This window comes from Convolutriloba macropyga, chromosome 11 (assembly GCF_964194025.1).
Source record: "Convolutriloba macropyga chromosome 11, txConMacr16.3, whole genome shotgun sequence".
Lineage (NCBI taxonomy): Eukaryota > Metazoa > Xenacoelomorpha > Acoela > Convolutidae > Convolutriloba > Convolutriloba macropyga.
Genome location: NC_134478.1, coordinates 53159223 through 53179412, shown reverse-complemented (window position 1 = coordinate 53179412; position 20190 = coordinate 53159223). Strand labels below are relative to the sequence as shown.

Sequence of the window (20190 nt, the reverse complement as noted above, 5' to 3'; positions counted from 1 at the left end):
AAATCAGTTTGAAATACAATGGTCTGACAATCCAATTCTTTTGAGCAAAGCTACAATTTGTTTGTTAGAGGGAAAGCGAGAAGTAGGGCGGAATTCATTGAAACTAGTGATTTTGTGGATCAGAGAGCGCGACAGCAGTGTTCTCAAAGGCGCTTGATTGTTACAAGTCGAAGCGTTGATACTTCTTTAATGGATGAAATTCGGCAACCTGGCAAAAGTTTTGAAGATTATGGCTTTGGGTCCTGTGGTATATAAAGAAGAGGAGCTTTTAGTAAAAATCTGTTGGGAGAATTGCTGAGAGTGGCAGTAGAATGAGAATTCAATGTTACGGCGATGAAGGGTAAACTGAAACTGAGATCGAGTTTACGGAGGAAGTTTGTGTTCAACTAAATCAAGAAATTTATTGAGCAGCGCTAAGCGAATATGAAACCAGTGGCTTCAGAAAAATTCCAACAGAAGAAAAAATCATCGAGTGGATTGCTGAGACAATGAAAAGAAAAATTTTATGAAAAAAGATTATTTACTGTCACCAGAGTCTGAGGAACTAAGCGATGAGATTTTCTGGATGCAGAGCAACTTGATGTCAACGATGGAGGGAACGAAACACATCTTGCTGCGAGTTTGAACTCAGAAGCATGCCACAATGTAACTGCACTAGCGAGCAATTTTGGCGGTGGTGTCAAAGCTAGCAGAAACGATATGTTGCTATGGCTTTGAAGGAGTTATGTTGCTAGTGAGCCTGGGGCATGAGGGAGTTAAGGACGGGAGGTTTGAGAAGGATCTGGAGGATTGGGTGCAATCGCAAATGAATGAAAATGCGCATAATAGTATTGTTTCGGTTGAACCAACGGATGAGCATCAAGGTGAAAGTGCTGGTATTGACAGAAAAAGGGAAACCCAATCAAAAGTCAATGGCTACATTGTTGCTTAGTTTGGTTCATGATGATCAACAACCTAGGAGGGAGGACTCTGCCAAGAGTTTTTGATTGAAGTTGAGCAGAAAGTGGAGAAGACTGAACCAAACTCAGAGTCCAACTTTGATTTAGAGTTGTTACCAACGCCCCAGACAGCCATAATTTGCGGGTACTTTAACGCACATGGATCCCGGGATCCCTTCCAACCAGAGGACAGAGCCGGTCTAGAGATAGATGAATGGATAGTCGACAGGGAACTCACCCTCTTGAAGGACGGAGCACACACAAGGGTGAACCCAGCGAGTGGAGGCCAATTAGTTCCAGACATCTCGCTCTGCACCGCAAACCTAGAAGTAGACTGGAAAACGGAACGGGGAATCGGCTCTGACCATCTGCCAATACTAATGAAGATAGCAGACGGCGCCCCCACGGAACAACGAAAGGGAAAGGGACGCTTCGCCTTCCAGAAAGCAAACTGGCAGAAATACCAGGAGATCCTAGAAGAGAAGTGCAAAAACTGAATCCCTAGTGAGAATATCGGCAAAGAAGACGAGCGATTAACCGAAGTACTTCTCCAAGCCGCCCACGCGTCAATACCCTTCGGAAATGGAGGCCAGTCACGCCTGCTCTTCTGGAATGAAGACTGCACTGAAGCTGTAAAAGAACGAGATGAAGCCCAGGAAAGAGCAAACGCACCAAGACACTCGAAAGAAGATGTCACGGCATATGTGGAACTGCAAAAAAAGGCACAGAAGACCATCAACAAGGCCAATGCGGCGTTTATCCGCGAAAGGACAATGCGACTAGGAGCTAGTTTTGACCTATGGGGGCTCATCAAAGCCATGGATAAGCGTATACCCACTGCAAAGCCCTCCGCGTCAATCGCAAAGCCAAAGAGCGATAAACGAGCCATTAGTGACAGAGAAAAAGCGCATCTTTTCTGCAGCACTTTCGCCCAGGTCGCAAGGATCGAGAAAAACAAGAAGCAAGACAAACCAGTGCGACTGGAGGCAAGACACGCACTTGCTCGAAACTGCACCTGTAATGGATCCCGCCATGATTACTGCAGCATGTTCACGACCTAGGAACTTAAACAAGCTTTGAACGACATCAAAACAGGCAAGAGCCCAGGTCCGGATGGGGTCACAAACGAGCTACTAATCTGGCTGCCACAGAAGCTGAGGAGAACATGACACCCCCGCATCATGGCGCAGAGCAGAGATAGTTGCCATTACTAAGAAGGGAAAGGACTCAGGAATCGTAACGAACTATCGCCCCATACCCCTGTTAATTTGTGTATCAAAGCTCATGGAACGAATGATCCAAGCGAGGTTACTGCACTTTCTTGAAACCCGGGGCCTCTTGAACCAAAACCAGGCCGGTTTCCGAAAAGGAAGGAGTACAAAGGACCAGATTGTGCATTTCGTACAGGCGACTTTCGACGCCTTCGAGCAAACGCCCCCACACAGAAGCATTCTAGCGATGCTTGACTTCACAAAAGCATACGACCGCGTATGGAGGGACGCGCTTCTGCACAAAATGGACAAACTTGGAATCCCGACATGCTACATCAAGTGGACTAAAAGCCTGATTTACGACCGACGTTCGAGAGTGAGATGGAATGCAGTCACATCCAAGTCGATAGTATTCCAGGAAGGATTGCCCCAAGGCAGCGTGTTAGCCCCAATACTGTGGCTCATATACATAAACGACATCTCCGAAGGATGTAGCAGTAAAGCCCTCTGGTCACTTTTCGCGGACGACACTGGTATCCTGGCTACAGCAAGGTCTCTCAAAGAATGCGCCACAAAACTTCAGCCCGCCCTCAACCACGTTTATGATTGGACCAAAAAGTGGAAAGTGGACATGTCTCCCGGAAAATGTTGCTTTACAACCTTCACCTTGGACCCAGCAGAGACTAAGGGAAAAAAGACGCCAAAGCTCTGCCTAGGTGGAACACCACTACCCTTCGAGCAGAATCCAACGTTCCTGGGAATAAAACTGGATGAACAGCTAACTTTTTCAGCCCACGCCGAGACAGTGAGAAGGAAGATGATCGAGAGGAAGCGGTTCTTATCCTCGCTAAGTGGAAAATCCTACGGTAGCAACCCATTTACACTGCGAACAGCGTACACAGGATACATCCGATCAGTGTGGGAGTATGGAGCTGCAGTCTGGATGAACCACGCGGCGCCCGCAACGAGAGCAAAAGTTGAAAGCCAACAGAATCATTGTGCAAGGATAATAACTGGATGCCTTCGCAACTCAAAGAGTGAAAAGGTTGTTGCCGAAGCGCGACTTTTCCCCTGTGACTGAGAGCAAAGGAATTGGCTGCCAGAGAGAGAGAACGAGAATACGAAAACTCCCGGCGGACAACCCAGTCAAATCCTTAGTGGAGCCTGCCGTGAAGCCACGACTCAAGTACAGAGCACGAGAAGCATGGGCCCGAGCCTTGAAGAACGACCCACATGCACAGCCACCCGAGGATGATTGCGTTCTAGAGTTCAAACCGAGTTTCCGTCGCATAGCTGAACGGATTGAACTGGAGAGTGGTCTAAAAAACAACCTTGTAGATACCCTCACGACTTGGCTATCACCATGGCAAGAAACAAGCGGCATACAGATAATAGCCAAACCGCCAAACATGCCGAAGAGAACAGGAGCCCCGGAACTCAGGAAGCAGCGAGCACTAGAAGCCACCGACAAGTACCAAACCGATGTAACAGTGTGGACAGACGGACCTGTACAAGAGAATCAACGAAATGGTGGAGCCGGATTTTTCCTTATCGACAACTTGCAGAACGCCTCATATGACATGAAGCAGCCCGCAGGAGCCATCTGTAGTAGCACTAGGGCAGAGCTTGTTGCTATAGAAACGGCACTATGAAATCTCCCAGAGAGCTATGAGAACCTTGTCTTATACACCGACTCCAGAGCAGCCCTGCAGACGCTGCAGAAAGGTCCAACAAGACAAACAACAAGCGTGGGCACACGCATCTGGGAAAATCTGGTCGAGATCAGAAACCACGGCAGGACAGTATTCCTACACTGGGTGCCAGGACACGCATATCTTGATGGAAACGAACACGCAGACACGCTGGCCAAAGAAGCATCGGAGATGGCACAAGAAGAAGTCACCCTAGATTTCGCCTGCTTCAAGATTGTTGTCCGCTTTTTCATCACCACTCAGTGGAGCTCAAGAGAGAGCCGCCTGCCTGACCCAATTGGCATCGACGACTGTAACCGATGGGAACGCTGCACCATCAGCCAACTGAGAGTTGGAAGTTCAAGCCTTACAAAAGACACGCTCTTCAAATTTGGGAAATGTAACAGCCCGATCTGCGACAATTGCGAGACAGAAGAAGACTCAATCGAACACATGCTGACGAGGTGCCAGAGCACAGCCCGAATACGACTCGAACACTTCGGACCAAACAACTCGATCGACGACACCCTGAGGACATCAGCGACAACACTCCTGAAATTCCTAACGAGTGTGGGACGCTTCAAAACTGGAGCCCCCAGACCCCCTTCGGGAAACTGATGCGCAGAGAGAGAGAGAGAGAGAGAGAGAGAGAGAGAGAGAGAGAGAGTGAGAGAGAGAGAGAGAAGACTGAACCGCGTTTTCCGGAGATTGCAAAGCTCTTCCTGGAGAACCGATCGTTGAGCCGCAAAGAGAGGTGGAGCCATTTGGAAGCATCAAGGCAGGAGCCATGGCAAGATTGCAGGAGAATAGGCAGCTACAGTGAAAGAAGAGGTGGACATCCATTCAAGCATCAGATGAAGGTTTTCATGTAAGGTGCACGAGTGTATGAAGAGAGGGACGTTGACAGCTCAGTTATTCCAGCCTTTTTTAACCCGATTTTCGCAAATATTGTTTTAGTTTGGTTTAATAGGACAATTTGATCAAGCACTATAGCCGTAGAAAATTTTTTTTCAAAAAAAGACGATTCAAGGAAATATGTATTTTTGGTAGATCTATTTTTAGTTTTGTTTTTTACTTTGGCTAATTTGTGGTTCCCGGGGAGATGTTTATCGATAATCTACGTTGCTGAAATAGGTAAAATATGTTAAAATGAGCAAACGCCAAAGCGTTTTCAAGTCTGACTTAATCAAACGGTATTCAAATTTTAGTGCAGTTAGTTTGTTTATTGAGGAGCTAAAACGTTGTTCACTTTCTGAGGTGTTAAACCAATTTACTGGAACTGCGGACTAGTAGGGATTATAGGAGAGCGCCTTGCAAATATTCGGGAGAATAATAGTCTAGGAGGGAGGAGTGTAGAACGCAGGAAATTGTCAAAATCGTCAAATACTGCGAGTAAGTTAGATAATTTAGGTCAAATTAGACAAGTTAATTAGGTGTTTGAAATAAGCGTTCTTTTTAGAGGGTTATTTCTTCGAAGGAGCCAGAGAAGGGAGTCGAGTGATACATCTTAAAAAAACAAATTTAAGAACAAAAGCATATTGAGCTGTCGATATCCTTCATTTATTTGCAAATTTGTAATTGTGCATCAGGTCACAGTCAAAATGGGTGATTTATATTTAGAAGTAAACTAAAGAGTGAACATTTGAAGTGAACTAGATACTTGGAAAAGAATTGGAGTTTCAATTTGAATTAAACAAAAGGTTGATTTTGAATTTGAAAAAAATGGGCGTCATAACCGTAGGTGTCATAAAAATCTTTGCTGTGCCATAGACTCCAGAGTTTCTCTGGATTGATGACTGTGTTTCCGCTGCAATTCTGTAAGCTTAGTTCTGGCGTTATCTTCTTCTAGAAACGTGAGCCCTGAACCCACTTGCAAAAAACCCTTTCTAAAGATAATTTTTTATTGGACGACGGAGAGTTTGCTTGTAAATCCGCGTACAATTGCTCGGATAAAGGCCAGATTTAAGATAATGAAAGACTTCAAAGTAGATGTGTATATTCATTTCACCTGAAAATTTACATGACCTAACACTGTATGCAAAGTACGACAGAATGAGTTAGTTGAGTAGAGTTATGCTGCTTTAGATTAAATAAAAAGGCATTTTATCAGTTTTACTTTCGAAATGCTGTGTGGGCAGAACTTGTCCGAGCCCCCCAGGATGGGAAGGAGTTATTAGTTAATAACCTATTAAGGATGGAAGGAACCACCGATAGTGCTTGATTGGGGTTATAATTTTCAGGCCAGTCAGAACGCCCACCCTCCAGTTATTCTCACCGGAATTAGTGTGATTTGAAGTTTTTTGGGTATTCTTTTGTGAAATATGACTGTTTGAGTCAGAAATATTGGGATTTATCAGTCGTAATGTCATGCACATGTGACTTGAGGTTTTGCATGATCTTGGGAATGGTTTAAAATGTAAGATGGCGATTGTTGAGAATATTGTTATTTATCACAGTAATGTAGTTAGCACCTAAATTGAAATAGTTTTTTTCGGAAAGTTAAAGTCGGAATGAACCGAAATTTGGAGGATAGCCTAGCTTGCGTATTAGAAATCCAATTTTAAAGTCAGTAATGACCCCACAACAACCCGTGCGAAACTAGAGCACGCCTGTGCTGCGGAACGTAAAATTTGAATTGCTCGTGGAGTATTGACAGTAGCCCTATGTTTTTTAAAGATTTAGTGTAAATTTTCAAGGGCTTTCGATTGGTGATATTTTTAACCCCAGATTACGACCACACGCCTGTGCTGCGGGACGAGTCGAAAGCAGAAAGCCAAAAAATACGAATTTCTAGCCCCTAAATGAGTTTGATATGGTAAAATTATGATAACCCAGGACAATTAGTGACAAAATATACCCGCCCCGACCACTTTTCCCAATTTCGGATATTGGTCGACACGATTCCTTAAGATTTTTAAAATTGCAGATGACTCGCAACTGCTGGTTGGTTAGTCAAGGAGCTTGGCAGGCAAGCTGGTGGCACTCAATACTTATTATTAGGTTTGGAGTTATTAGGTTTGGAATTTTGGGGTCCTCCGGGAGGTCGATGAAAAGTGTGCGCGGTCATTGCTCGTGTTCTATTGGGAGTTACGCGATGAAATTTTGTGGGCAGGTGCAATTGTGAGAGAAATTTCCATGACAATAATTAGTTTTATCAACTTGACCCCTGATTTTGGACGGGTTATGTTTGGATGACCCCTGGATGTCAAAGTCTTATCTTTTTAGGAAAATTGGGCTCATCGGCATGTATATTTACAGGGAACTGCATGAAATAGTTTCAAAATTGGAAATTACAATTGGTCTATGGTTTAGGTTTGCGTTTAGGGGAAAAATTTTTCAGAGCAACGTTCAATGTTTACTAAGCAAACACTGATTGACTTGTCAAACGCATATATTAGATAAAGCGAAGTAGGTTTGCTTACATAAGAGTACAAAGGTTGTTTACGTAAGATAAGGATGACAGAGCTTAAATTGATATTGATTCGTTCGCATCGCAAACAAAGCCTCCCACAGAATTTGACAGATTTCACGTGTAAGTTGCAATGTTTACTTAAGAGATTAAGGTTTGTTTGCTTTAGATAAGAGCGCATATGTTGAGCTTAAATTGAAGTGACGCACAGAAATTTTGGCAGACTTTGGAGAATTTTGGAAAAATTCAGAATTTTGGACACAGGAGAGATTTTTGCACCAGCGAGAGAAAGTAGTTGGTTTAGTGCGACTAAATTTTAAAAGATAGTGAGAAAAGCAGAGAAGAGCTGGAAAGTGTCTTATAAATTGTCTTAAGTTTGTCCTTTCCATTGATGTGCAGATAATTTCTTACATTTGTTATCCAAATAACTAGAACTGATATTGCGGGCCCCATTCTGAATTAAATTATTTCAAGGCAATCTAATTTGCAACAGAATTCAAAATTGGAATGGGGGAAATATCAGAGCAACAACGTAACGCTTGCTTCACCAATTCAAAACCTTTGATTTATTTTATTTGATCAATCTTCTGGGCGCCAGAGTCCCCTCAGTGTTGGCCTAGATAGAAAAACATGTAAACACGAACCTAGTGCCTGGAAGCTGACATTTTGGGCTCAATTTGCAGATTTTTTTATCTTTATTTCTGATTGTAATGGAAATTTGTATGAGCGTCTTAGTTTTCGCTCAACGAAAAAAGACACAGAACTGGGCCGACGATAGACAGTTGGCATACAATAATTAGTCAGGACAGATATGCTATGTGAGTTCGGTTCGGACAATTATGTGCAAATAAACTTTTGGGACTGGGTAATATTGGTGGGCATTACAAGCCCGCGGGATGTTATTTTGAGCTTAAGCTATAGAAAAAAATTATTAAACTTTTTTTTAATGAAAAATTCGGGCCAACGAAAAACACAGGTGTCAATGACGAGACCTCTGTAGGGGATGTATTTGTTAACCAGAAACTGCAGCGATTAACAAAATCACAGTTTCACTATAATAAAAGAATAAACCTATAGTTATTCGCACGAGTTTCCTGCATTTGTTCATTTCGTAATTTAATTATATATGTGAGTAATGTAATTATTATTAAAGTGATTTAGTGGTCGATTTTGTTTAGTCTCTGTTACACTTGTTTTGCGTAATAAATACACTCTCAAATCTGTCCACTAAAACCATAGGTCTTTCTCGCAAACCAAAAAATATCTCAGTCAGTAACGGCTATAAGAAACTGTACATATCCTTAACTATTGTTCATAACCTCCGTAGAGTAACCCGGAGAGTAACCCTCGAAATACCCCATTTTGTTGAGATTGAACTGTCATTGCAACATCTTCGAGAATAAAAAAACTAACAGAGTCAACTAACGATTGACAAAAATTTGGCTTAACTATTGGCTAGCTTAGTTAGAGCTGATCTCCAGTGGACTACAGGGGTGAAGAAGGGGGCGTGGACGGGGGCCGAGGGACGCGGACCAAGGGTAACAATTGTGATCCCATAGAATTGATTTTTACACCTCTACAAAGGATCTTAACAAACCAAAAAAATTGGAGAAGTGAATAGTATGCTAATTAAACCTATCGTCACCATTGTCACAATATTTTTTACGTTTTACAGAGTATGAGTATACATAACGGGTTTAATCATGACCGGTATCTGAAGCTTCAAAGCATTCAGCGCATTTTTGCTCCAAATCTTTTTTACCAAATATTGGGAATTTTCTTCCATCGACCGGGGATTAGATACCCCTGGACCTTCTGTATTGGATTTCAGAAAATATTTAGGAAAATTGTGAAATCAATTTTGTTAGGTTTTGGATTTTAACTCCACACATACCGGGTTTAAATCGGTGGATCTATCCTGGACCACATCACTCCACTCAGTGGATCCCTGGTCATCAATCCCCAAATCAATGTCACCCCTAGTCACGTTCAGTCTGTTCATATCACCACCATACGCAGGAGATAAGGGGGAGCTTTTTCCGCCTGAACAGAAAGCTTAATGTTTTGACCGGCTTGAAAATATAGAAACATAATTGACTGCGGTCGAAAGAATTTCTCCCGAACATCAAGCCAGTGTTTTGAGTTTCAGCCTTTTCTACCCAGGTTGAGTGATACGCTCGAAATGGTCCTGGTCCAGACCATTTCAAACGCACGCCTGACCTTTTTTTGCGCTTGAAATTACAGGGTCTGGAAGGTGGAAAAAGGCGCATTTTTGTCAGATCATAGACATTCACTTGGCCGAAATGCAAAGTAGATCTAGTTATAAAGAGTTGACAGGTTAGTAATTCAGTGTATTCAGGCACCGTGATTGATGGGACGAAAAAGTTAGTTCACTTATTTCGTACGAAAACAACATGAGAACGAATCTTTTTTCTAGGCAAGTTAAACGTAAAAATCTTGGCGTTCTAGAATCCCCTTATATAGGCAAACATTGGGTAGAATGCTGAATTGATTTCGAACAACTCCTTGGCCCAATAAAAAAAAGCTGTTTTTAAAAATTTAATTCGCTTATTTCGTATAAAAACGACAACAAAACAATTTTTTCTAGGCAAAATAGACAAAAATTAATGGCGTTCTAGATTCCTCTTATGAAAGCAAATTTTGGGTATAATGTTCAATTCAATTGAAAAACTCTTTGACCCGATGAAAATAGCAATTTTTTAAAAAGGTTTAATTGATATAATTTCTTGGCAAGTTCACTTAATATGTTCCTGATCAAACCATTTTGGGCACAACTCAGTGGGATCAGAAGATTTTTCGAGCGCACGAGCGTACTTAAACTGTTGAGTGTATTCAAACGCAAAAAAACTGTGGAGCGCAACTCGAGTGCACAGAAAACCGTTGAGCGCACTTGTATCTGAAAAAAGGTGGAGTCGAGCGCATTTCGATTGCAAAGAAACTGTCGATCGCGCTTGAGTTTTATTAGGGGCTTTTTTTGATCTGGGATGGTATGATCAGGGGCAATTTTGGTCAGGGACGGTCTTGACCAGGATAGGTTTGAGTGCACACCTCAGCTTGGGCAAGTTTGGGTGAACCTTGCACTTAAGAGCTTACTATTGCTTTAAGAGAACAATTTAAAGGTCACCATTTTACCATTTCTTAGGACAAGTCATGCAAAAGCTCGAGAACAATTCTAAAAGAATTCAGGCCGGTTTTTTTTAACATTCAAATTCTAAAGGAAAGAAAAAAAATAATGACCTGGGTTGACGATAGTGGCAACAAACCAATAACTAATATGGGAAAATGCTCTTTTACGGTCTTAATAGCCCCTTTGATTCCTTTGAATATTTTTTGCGGGATCTTGCGAGTTCGTTCCGGTCTCGTTATACTCTAATTGTTTCAAGATTTTTTTCAAAATGTTGGAATAGATATATGCGAGGCGGGCCTTTTTTCTTCAGACAAATATTCATTTTTTGTTCACGCAGCGTACAGAAAAACAGGAAACACCATTTGTAGCCTTTAGAGACTAGTTTAATTTTTAAAAAAACTTCTAATTTTAATTAGGTTGCAGAACGGTAGATGTTTCAAAAGAAAAGAAAGGGGTGTCGTCGCTGGGGATAAACTGAGATCAATAATTTGATTGCCAGAAAAAATGTAATGAAACTATAATATAAGGTATAATTTTAAACAATTATACAAATGTTTTGAAGGCAAAGTGAAAACAAAGTGAAGTGCAAATTAAGTATTCAAAAGACAAGAAAAGAAAAATAAGTTTTGTGCGAGCTCATTCTCTTCTTGTTACCTATTTCAAAATTTTGCAGGCTTATATTTTGACTGATTTTGCGATTTAACCAAAATCCAGAAAACAATACCATGTGGGGATCAAAAGGTGATACAAGCGATATTTTTTAGGACAAAATTTCCTTTGTCTTTGAAACCAGATACTTTCCAATTATTCTGTTAATGAATTTTGACTATCAGTTTATTAGAAAGCTCAAATTTTTTACTCTAAATTTGGGCAAGTTTGTTAATTTGCTTTAAAAAAAGAGTGGTGATACCCACTTAAAATTGCTGGACAGGAAGCTTTGCTTGTTCAAAATTAACTTGAAATGAAAACTTGAGAAACAAGAAGGACCATGAATTGGTATAAAACAAGCCCACAATCATGAGCTTAGGAAATTTTTGTGCAATAAATCACATAGATTTCAAGTTGAGCAATACCAGGGTTGAGAAATTTTCTAAAAATTATGTAAGAAATGCGCTGAAATGCGCTGATGTTTCAAAAGCTTCAGCGCCAAAACCATACAAAAAATGCGCTGAAATATGCTGAAAAACGCGTGTTTCAAAACATAGCGCTGACTGAGACTCGAACCCTGATCTCCAGTGCCGTAGCCATCACTCAATGCACTGAGCCATTGATTCCTCAAAGTCCTCCCGTTTAATTTGATTTTATATTAATAAACAGTTTAGGAAGAAATGCGTTGAATCAAGTTACTATAATTTATTGACGAAATTCCTTGGGAGCCCCCCCCCCCGCGTAGTCATTATGAAGAGAGTAAAAGTTTCTAGCTAAATGTTATACCGTATGCGCCTCGTTCGTACATATAATGGTCATCATCAGAATCTTCGTCATCTAGTTGAATGTTGGGAGCCTCGTATCCTGATGGTCCGATGCCAGACATGTCCAGATCATCCGGGAAAATATTTCGACCAACTGGTCCACCATTGCCCCGCCCATATCCAGACGAGCCAAGGTGGAATCTTTCAGGAGTTTCTGTTAAAATAGGAAAAGCAATATAGAATATCTTTTTTTGAGTTTTTTTCGGGGCGGGGGAGCACAAAAAACAAAAAAGGCACTTGTCCAAGTTACACAGAGAATCGCTCTGAGTAAGATTTGTAGGATTTGCTGTGAATAGTGTTAACAATGTATTTTTTCATTGCAAAGCGTCCAAATCGTTTAGCAGTGATGTTTTGTAAAAGTTTAGGTAAAATTTGAAAATTGTGGTTAATCCGGTGAAAAAATTAATTTACTTTTTCAATGCATTCCCCACAATTCTTATACCCGGGTCGAGGTTTGGTGGTGAATTGTCGTAAGAAATGCGGTGAAATGCGGTGAAAAAAAAATAATTTTCACCGCGTATTTCTTACATCTTTTTGCGGTGAATGCGGTGAATCGCGGTGAATTATTTTTTTTCACCGCGTTCTCAGTATTCTTACAAAAAAGAATCGTCCCTACACGGGTTCGAACCTCTGACCTCCTGCATGCCTTCCAATGCTTATTCCACTGCGCCAACTGTAACTTACTTGTTTGTTAATTCTTGTGAATTTAAATCAGATTGAGTAAACTTTGGAAACCATATGCGATGAATTTTTGTAAGAAATGCGGTGAAATGTGGTGAATTATTTTTTTTCACCGCATCTAGCGGTGAGAAAAAATAATTCACCGCTTGAGAGAAAGCGGTGAATTATTTTTTTTCACCGCATTCACCGCATTCACCGCATTTCTTACATTATTTTGCCATAATAGTCTATGCGGTGAATTTTTGCAAGAAATGCGGTGAATTTGGTGGTGAATTTTTGTAAGAAATGCGGTGAAAAGCGGTGAATTATTTTTTTTCACCACATTCACCGCAATCACCGCATTTCTTACGAAAATTCACCGCATTCACCGCATTTCTTACGAAAATTTACCCAAAAACCTCGACCCGGGTATTTTAGCTATATCAGGATATCAAGTAATATCAAGATGTTTTGAGATTTATCGGTGTCGATACAAAAATGCAAAGTTAGACATAATTTAAGCCGACCAAATTTTTAGAAGAATGAGAGCGCTGCGAATGAAGAATAAAATTAGCACAGAATAGTTAAAAAAAAACTTGTATGTTAAAAAAAATAGGACTGTTTTGTCTCGAGGGTATCCAAAAAACTATCATTCAAACACTAAATTGTGAGAAAAACTGATATATGTATAAAAAAATTTCATTTTGGACAAATTATCAAACATCCTCAACATAAACAACCGAAGAACAAGTACAAAGTCAAAAATTCGATGGGGGTAGGGCTGGGCAAGCTAGATGAGACGGTGGTTCAAATCGACAGGTGGAAAAGGGTGGACGATGGAAGTGTTGAGGGGGAGGGGCTAATGAGGGTGCTGATGGCGGGGGGTTGACCATGGAATTGTCCATTCGAAACATGTTTGGTGAATCGCCTTCGTAGAGTATAGTAAGGCTTAGGGCTCTAATTGAACTTAATACATTCCGAACACTGCCTTTTTACCCCATTTTTGAGGATGAAAAGTCAAATGAATCAGAGGGAAAAATGGTCAAGCGAAAAATCATATAAAAATGACCACAACACTAATATAAAAGCTACAAACTATGTTTGAGAGCAATTAAAAAGACAAAAATATATATTACAAGACGCGGTCTAAATGCTCAATTTAGCCAAAGTCTCTACAAAAGACCTCGGGAGCCTATAATTGCGGTAGAACAAATGGACAAAACAATTGATATAAAAAAGCAAAGGTATAATAATCGAGTAAAAAGTCTTTGGTTTGGAAGAGCATCAAAAAGTGGAATAAATTATTTTTTAATAAAAGAGCGAAGGAAAAAATTTACCTTTCAAAAAAACCTCACAAGAGTTTTTCCACTGTCAGTTTGAAAATTTACAAATAGACAGACAATTTGGATTGTTCGGTTTATTATTTTTGTATACAGTAACGAACAGCCTATTGGTAATATCATCAATCAATAACCAGATGATCATTAATAGAATGTATATTTTTAATTATTTCCAAAAAAAAAAATTGATTAAACACAATCCTCTTGATTATTTGAATATTTCACATGTTTGGAAAAAATAGCAACCCCCTTCTGGGCCACAATTGTGAATACGATGAGAATGATACCATTTTTGTAAAGACAAAAACCTGGTCAAAACGTACCCATAGCGGCGTCATCTGGAGAATAGCTGGCAACATCGCCTGGCCGCCTACCTCTAGATCTAGCTCCACTGGACCCTGAAAACAGACAAAACGAATCTGTTGAAGCCTTAACAAAACTATATTCGGTCTTTTTTTTCAATCATTTCCATAAAGATATCAGAAACATAGCTGCCGTGCATTTCAGAGCTGCGAATCAATAAATAATAATCTCATGTTTGTTGGGTCTTTTCCATTATAACCCCACTCATTATAGCCCCTCATTATTGTATGTTTACCATGGGGGGGGGGGCTATGGATTATCTGATCACCAAACTGCAAGGCTTAATGCGAAGGGAGGGGGGGGGGGAAATTTCGTGGGGAGGGAGCTATAATGGTTCAATTTTGTGCAAATTGTTCCGAATATTGTCCAATTTGCAAATAATTTCAAATTTTCACTGCTCAAACATTAAATTTATGTTATGCGAACCATGCTGAAATTGGCAAATATTTGCAGTTTCTGAAATAAATTAATTAATTAGTCGCGTTGAATCAATTTGATTGTATTTTTCATCAATCAACACAATAGATAAAACATAACCGACTCACGTCGGAAGAATTGCTCACGTCATTAGAAGTTATCTCATACCACAATTAGGATTTAAAATGAAAAAAAGACACCAATTTCAGCCGACTTTTCATTTGAATTTTAGTAGTGAACTTGCGTAAAATGGTCAAGCAAAAATTTAAGAAAAACAATTGATAAGAACTGCAATAATTGCTTCAATTTTCAATCAAGAGTCATTAAACAGTCTTTTGGTGGTAAAAAAGTGGTACTTTGCTTTAAAAAAGGGGAAATTTGCTTTTTGTATTCTTGTCTTTTATTCGTTAATCAAGTGTTTGAAGAAATTTTTTCTAAGTAAAGTTTTACGTCTTTCCCATTATAGCCCCCAAGAAATTTTAGCGCCCAGTATGGTATGTTTACTATGAAGGAGGGGATAGAGGTTATACGACCACAAAGCTGAGGGGGCAGCAGGGATGTATAATGAGAACGACCCATTTTTGATAAGTTTTAATTTAAGCAGTTAGCTAGTCAATTTGGAAATGTGTGCAAACTTGACCTTAAATTTGAATAAGAGAAACTCATGAACTAGTGTCACATAGTCAAAGCCTCTAATCAAGAGATTCTGATACCAACAGTTTGATCATAAGATATTTCGGAACAATTTCGTTTCGTGAACGTTTTTGAATATTCGAGATAGTATTTTAATATTATTTCAATTAAGTAATCGCTCAGTGGGTATAAAAGAAAATGCCCACTAAGCTGGGGAAGCCGAAAGAGAATAGATGCAAAATTTATGCACATACCATAATAGCCACTGGTACTTGGTCCACTTCTGATCGGAGATATTCCAGAGGGACCCGTGTGGCTACCAATTGGGGATAGACCCAAAGGACTCATTCCAGATCCCGCTGCATTTCCTACAATCATATTTAGTCTTTCATTAATTGTTCGCACCAATGTGAAAGAAATTGTCCTCAAAGAAGCTCAGCAAATAGTTGATTTTGAAAACTACGTTAGAGGGCAAATTTGCCATAACCCACACTTCTTCTTTGAAGACATGAATTTATCCTTTACACTCAAAACAACAAAATAAACTTGAGGCTTTTTTAAGAATGCGACACTACGGATCGGAAAAAACACGTACAAGTTTGTTTCTGCTCTTAAAGTATTAGTCCTGCTCAGTGAGCATGGTTTAAACTAAGGCGTTAAAAAGGCGTTGTTAACTCAGTAAAATGTAAAACTGAAGTTCGGAAAGTTTCAATTCAGCAACGTATAAGTATTGGTCATGTACAAAGCAACGTATTAAGCATTAATGTGATCAAGACCACGTATTAGTATTCGTAACGTTCATAGCAACAAGTGAAAACTTAGACGGCAAGGTTTTTCCGATGCTCTTTTACTGGTTTTTTGTCTGATGTTATTGACGTCAGATCAGTTCGTATTCAATCGGCAATTGTCTAGAAAACCTAAAATTATTAAGCCGAAAACCAGCTGAATCGATACATATCGTGGTTATATTTACTTGAAATTAGGTTAAATGAACTTTTTCGCAACTTTCTACGTATAATAGAACGTATTTTATTAATTTAGAACGATTTCTGTACGCATTTGAATACTCGATTCTGATTGGCTAATAATATCTCGGTTACTTATTTACTTCGTAACATCCTCCGGCACGGAAGAGATGTTGGGAAAACTGGTACGAGCTTTACAAGCGGGCGGACCAGTGAACCGGTCGACGTACGTAAAACGGCGGAGCGCGCGACGCTATCGGAGCCGTAACGGAGTTCCACAATCCGAGCGGTAGGGTAGTAACCCCTAGGGTTGGTCTCCTCAACTATTCAAACCAAGTCACCGGTCTTAAGGTGTTTCTCGGCAGGCGCCTGCCACTTAGAGCGTCGGTTCAGTGTCGGTACATAATCTCTGATCCAATGGGACCAGACCGCATTAGCGTACGACTGAGCACGGGCGTAACGTTTACGATGGTCAAATTCATTATTGCCGACAACAGACGGAATACCTGTAGAGTGTTCTCCTAAAAGAAAGTGGTTGGGCGTTAACGCGTTCAAATCGCACGGATCAGCGCTTACGGGTGTTAAAGGACTCGAATTGAGAGCATTCTCCACGAGACAAAAGGTAGTATGCAGTATCTCATCCGTGAGGCGGCGCGTGCCAAGAATATTATACAACACGCGCTTGAAGCTGCGTACCAACCTCTCCCAGATACCCCCTTGATGTGGGGCGCTGGGTGGATTGAACCTCCACTTTATACCTTTGTGAGCGAGTTCAGCTGCAATGTTGACAACGTTCCACTTTTCAATACTTTCTCGGAGTTCTTTCTCCGCTCCAATAAAGTTAGTGCCATTGTCCGACCAAATCATGGCAGGTGTACCCCTACGTGACACAAACCGCTCAACTCCCAAAACACAAGAACTGGTGTCCATGGATGTGACTATCTCGACATGGACAGCGCGAGTAGTGAGACAGGTGAAGAGGAAGCCCCACCTTTTCTCAGTAGTACGGCGGGCAGTAACATAGAAAGGCCCAAAGTAGTCAACGCCAGTGTTCATGAAGGGAGGAGACTGTTAAGCAAGTCTCTCCTTAGGTAAGTCAGACATGATTGGTTGCATAGTTACAGCTTGGAATTCTCGGCATCTCAGGCAGTGTGTTTTGATGGAACGCAAATATGATCTTAGATTCAGTATTGTGTAGTGTTCCTGCATAATTGATCTTAGGTATTCAACGCCCTGATGATAATGCTTTAGGTGCGTGTGTTCAAGGAACAGTTTTACAAACGGATGACGTGCATCTGAAATGATTGGGTACTTTACGTTAAACCCAACTTCAATTAACCGCTTGATGCGGCCCGAGGAACGGATTAGCCCATTTGGACTAATAAACGGTGAATGTGGAGCAATTCGGCTACTCCGTTTAACGAATTTATTTTCACGAAGATCTTTTCTTTCGGCTTCAAAAGACTCTCCTTGCACCAAATACTGTAGATGACGCTCGGCTTCGTCAAGCTCAGTACGGTCGGTAATGCTACCATCGGGGTTACGGTAGCCGGCATGTTTCGGCAAAAGCCGGAGAACGTATGCGGCAATGCGCAAATACTTTTGATAAGAACTAAACTTATCAAATGGGAATAACAACGGAACGGGAGTTGTCTGTTTTTTAACAGATGTAGCGAGAGAAACAGTGCCTTCTATTATGAATGCTTGGTTGACGCCAAGTTTGATGTTATTAATGACGTCTTTGTTCGGCGCGAAAGGGAAACTTGAGTTAGATAAGAAATGTGGACCATTGACCAACTGCTTAGTTGCAAAACTTCAGCGGACATTCCACGCGTGCCAGCGTCAGCTGGATTATCCTTAGTTGCGACGTGGTTCCATTGGTCAACGCTGGTATACTCCAAAATTTCACAAACGCGGTTTGCAACAAAGATTGGTTGCTTTTCATTAGAGTTTATCCACTGAAGAACGGTCGTGCTGTCTGTCCACATGAATACTTGGTTAACAGTTACAGTAAGTGCCTGAATAATTTCGTTCTTCAGCCGAGCGGCAAGTAGAGCTGCTTGCAATTCCAGTTTAGGGACAGTCATTACTTTCATTGGCGCCACGCGCGCTTTCCCCAAAACAAACGCAAGCTCTGTTTTTATCTTGCCCGTAGGGGTTGTTACTCGGGCTCGAAGAAATGCGACGGCACTTCGAGTCCACTAAAGTAACTTCGAGGAATTTTGATGTTTTCAAGCTTTGGTAAGTCCGCACTCCAAACCAAAAATCTTTGTACCATGTCCTGTGGGAGCTCGTCATCCCATTTTTGTCCTGTGACACGCCAGATGTCTTTTAAGAGCAGTCGCGCACCGACGGTAAACGGTGCGACAAGACCAATGGGGTCAAAGACTTTCGAAACAAGACTTAGGACCAAGCGTTGGGTGAGGGACTTGGTGATAGCGCAGCTTGTACCCCGACTCACAACTAAAGTGTCATTAGTGTGGTCCCACTTTAACCCTAGCACATGCGATGAATCCTCCTGACATGAAACAATAACCTTGGGCTCAGTAGATTGAGGGTAACCATCAATTCGGTCTAAGAGATTTGGTACATTGCTTACGAACTTTGTAAGCTTGAACCCATCGAGATGGAGAAGATGTACCAATTCCTTCGATCTATTGATGGCTTTCTCGGGAGACTCCACTGAGTCAAGGTAATCGTCCATATAGAAGTTTTCAAAGACGGCTTTTGCAGCTTCGGGGTAAAACTTGGCATTGTCTCTCGCAGTGCGTTGTAATGCATAGTTGGCGCATGTGGGCGAGTCTTTCGCCCCGATTATATGGCGCGTATATTGATACACTACAACGTTAGTTGTGGGGTCCTCCCGCCACAGAAAGCGAAGTGATGGTTGATCTGATGGTAATACACCAACCTGTAGAAACATTCCCTCGATGTCGGCAGAGACGGCATATCGATGTTGTCGGAAGCGAAGAAGTACATAAATAAGGTTTTGGAGCAGATCAGGGCCAGTGAGCAACGATTTATTCAGTGAGGCGCCATGAAATTTTGCTGCTCCATTGAGCACCCTACGCACCTTACCCGGTTTATTCGGGTTTAAAACCGGATAGTGGGGTAGGTACCACTCTTTATCTCAACCTTGTGAGCGTCCGGAACCTCAATTACATACCCCTTATTTAGGTCTTCCTTGATAGTGCTAGTATACTTCTCTCTGAGGTCTTCATCCTAAGCGTACGGCAACGGGTGAACGCTTCTCATCGGCAGAGAAGTATTCTAACGGGCGGATGGCATGATAGACATCTTGTCCGAGTATCATCTCAATGTCTTTATAGGAATATGTCACGGGATCAAGGACCGCTAACTGTGGGTATGTCTCTTGCAGGGCCTGTACGTTAATTATATCAGGGCCGACGTTCAGACTCTCTTTAACGAAAGGGTTGATGGTAAATGGTTCGAAATCTTGATGTTCTCTTGGTTTCACAGTAACTTCAACAATCCTAGTGTTAACTACTTCTTCGGTAGTAATACCCTTGACAGTTAACTTTAGTGCTTTACCGTGCAAACCGAGTCTATCTGCGAGACTACCGGCCACCCAAGAGTTACTGCAGGCGGTATCACACAAAACTAAAGCCTTGGTATCTAAACCGGACGAATTGAACAACTGCAATTCCGTTAACTGAAGGAGCCCCTTAACATCAGTAACAGATGACATTATTGTGGTCTTATTAGACGGCTGTTGACTAGTAGTTGCTTTACTTTGACCTGTGTTGCCAGAAGACTGGATGGTATTGGGATATGTTGACTGTTTATTTGGGAAAACCCTATCTGCTCCATGCAATAGTGAGTTATGCGAACTATTACCCCCCTCTGCTCGGCACTTTCTTGGCTGAGGGCACTGGCGGAATGTGTGCTTGTCCCGTGAGCACGAAAAGCAAAGTTTGTTATC

The 20190-nt window shown here is 41.2% G+C and overlaps 1 protein-coding gene across 2 annotated transcripts in view; it reads right to left on the bottom strand.

Annotated features, from left to right (window-relative positions):
• Positions 1–20190, bottom strand: part of LOC142349210 (uncharacterized) — a 96470-nt gene that overhangs the window by 61576 nt on the left and 14704 nt on the right. For both annotated transcript variants that reach the window (XM_075400623.1, XM_075400622.1), the window contains 4 exons: positions 15537–15650; positions 14193–14267; positions 11832–12023; positions 9144–9292 (listed from right to left, as the gene is read on the bottom strand). In XM_075400623.1, the coding sequence (XP_075256738.1) occupies positions 9144–9292; positions 11832–12023; positions 14193–14267; positions 15537–15650 (530 nt within the window). The remainder of the gene's footprint in view (positions 1–9143; positions 9293–11831; positions 12024–14192; positions 14268–15536; positions 15651–20190) is intronic.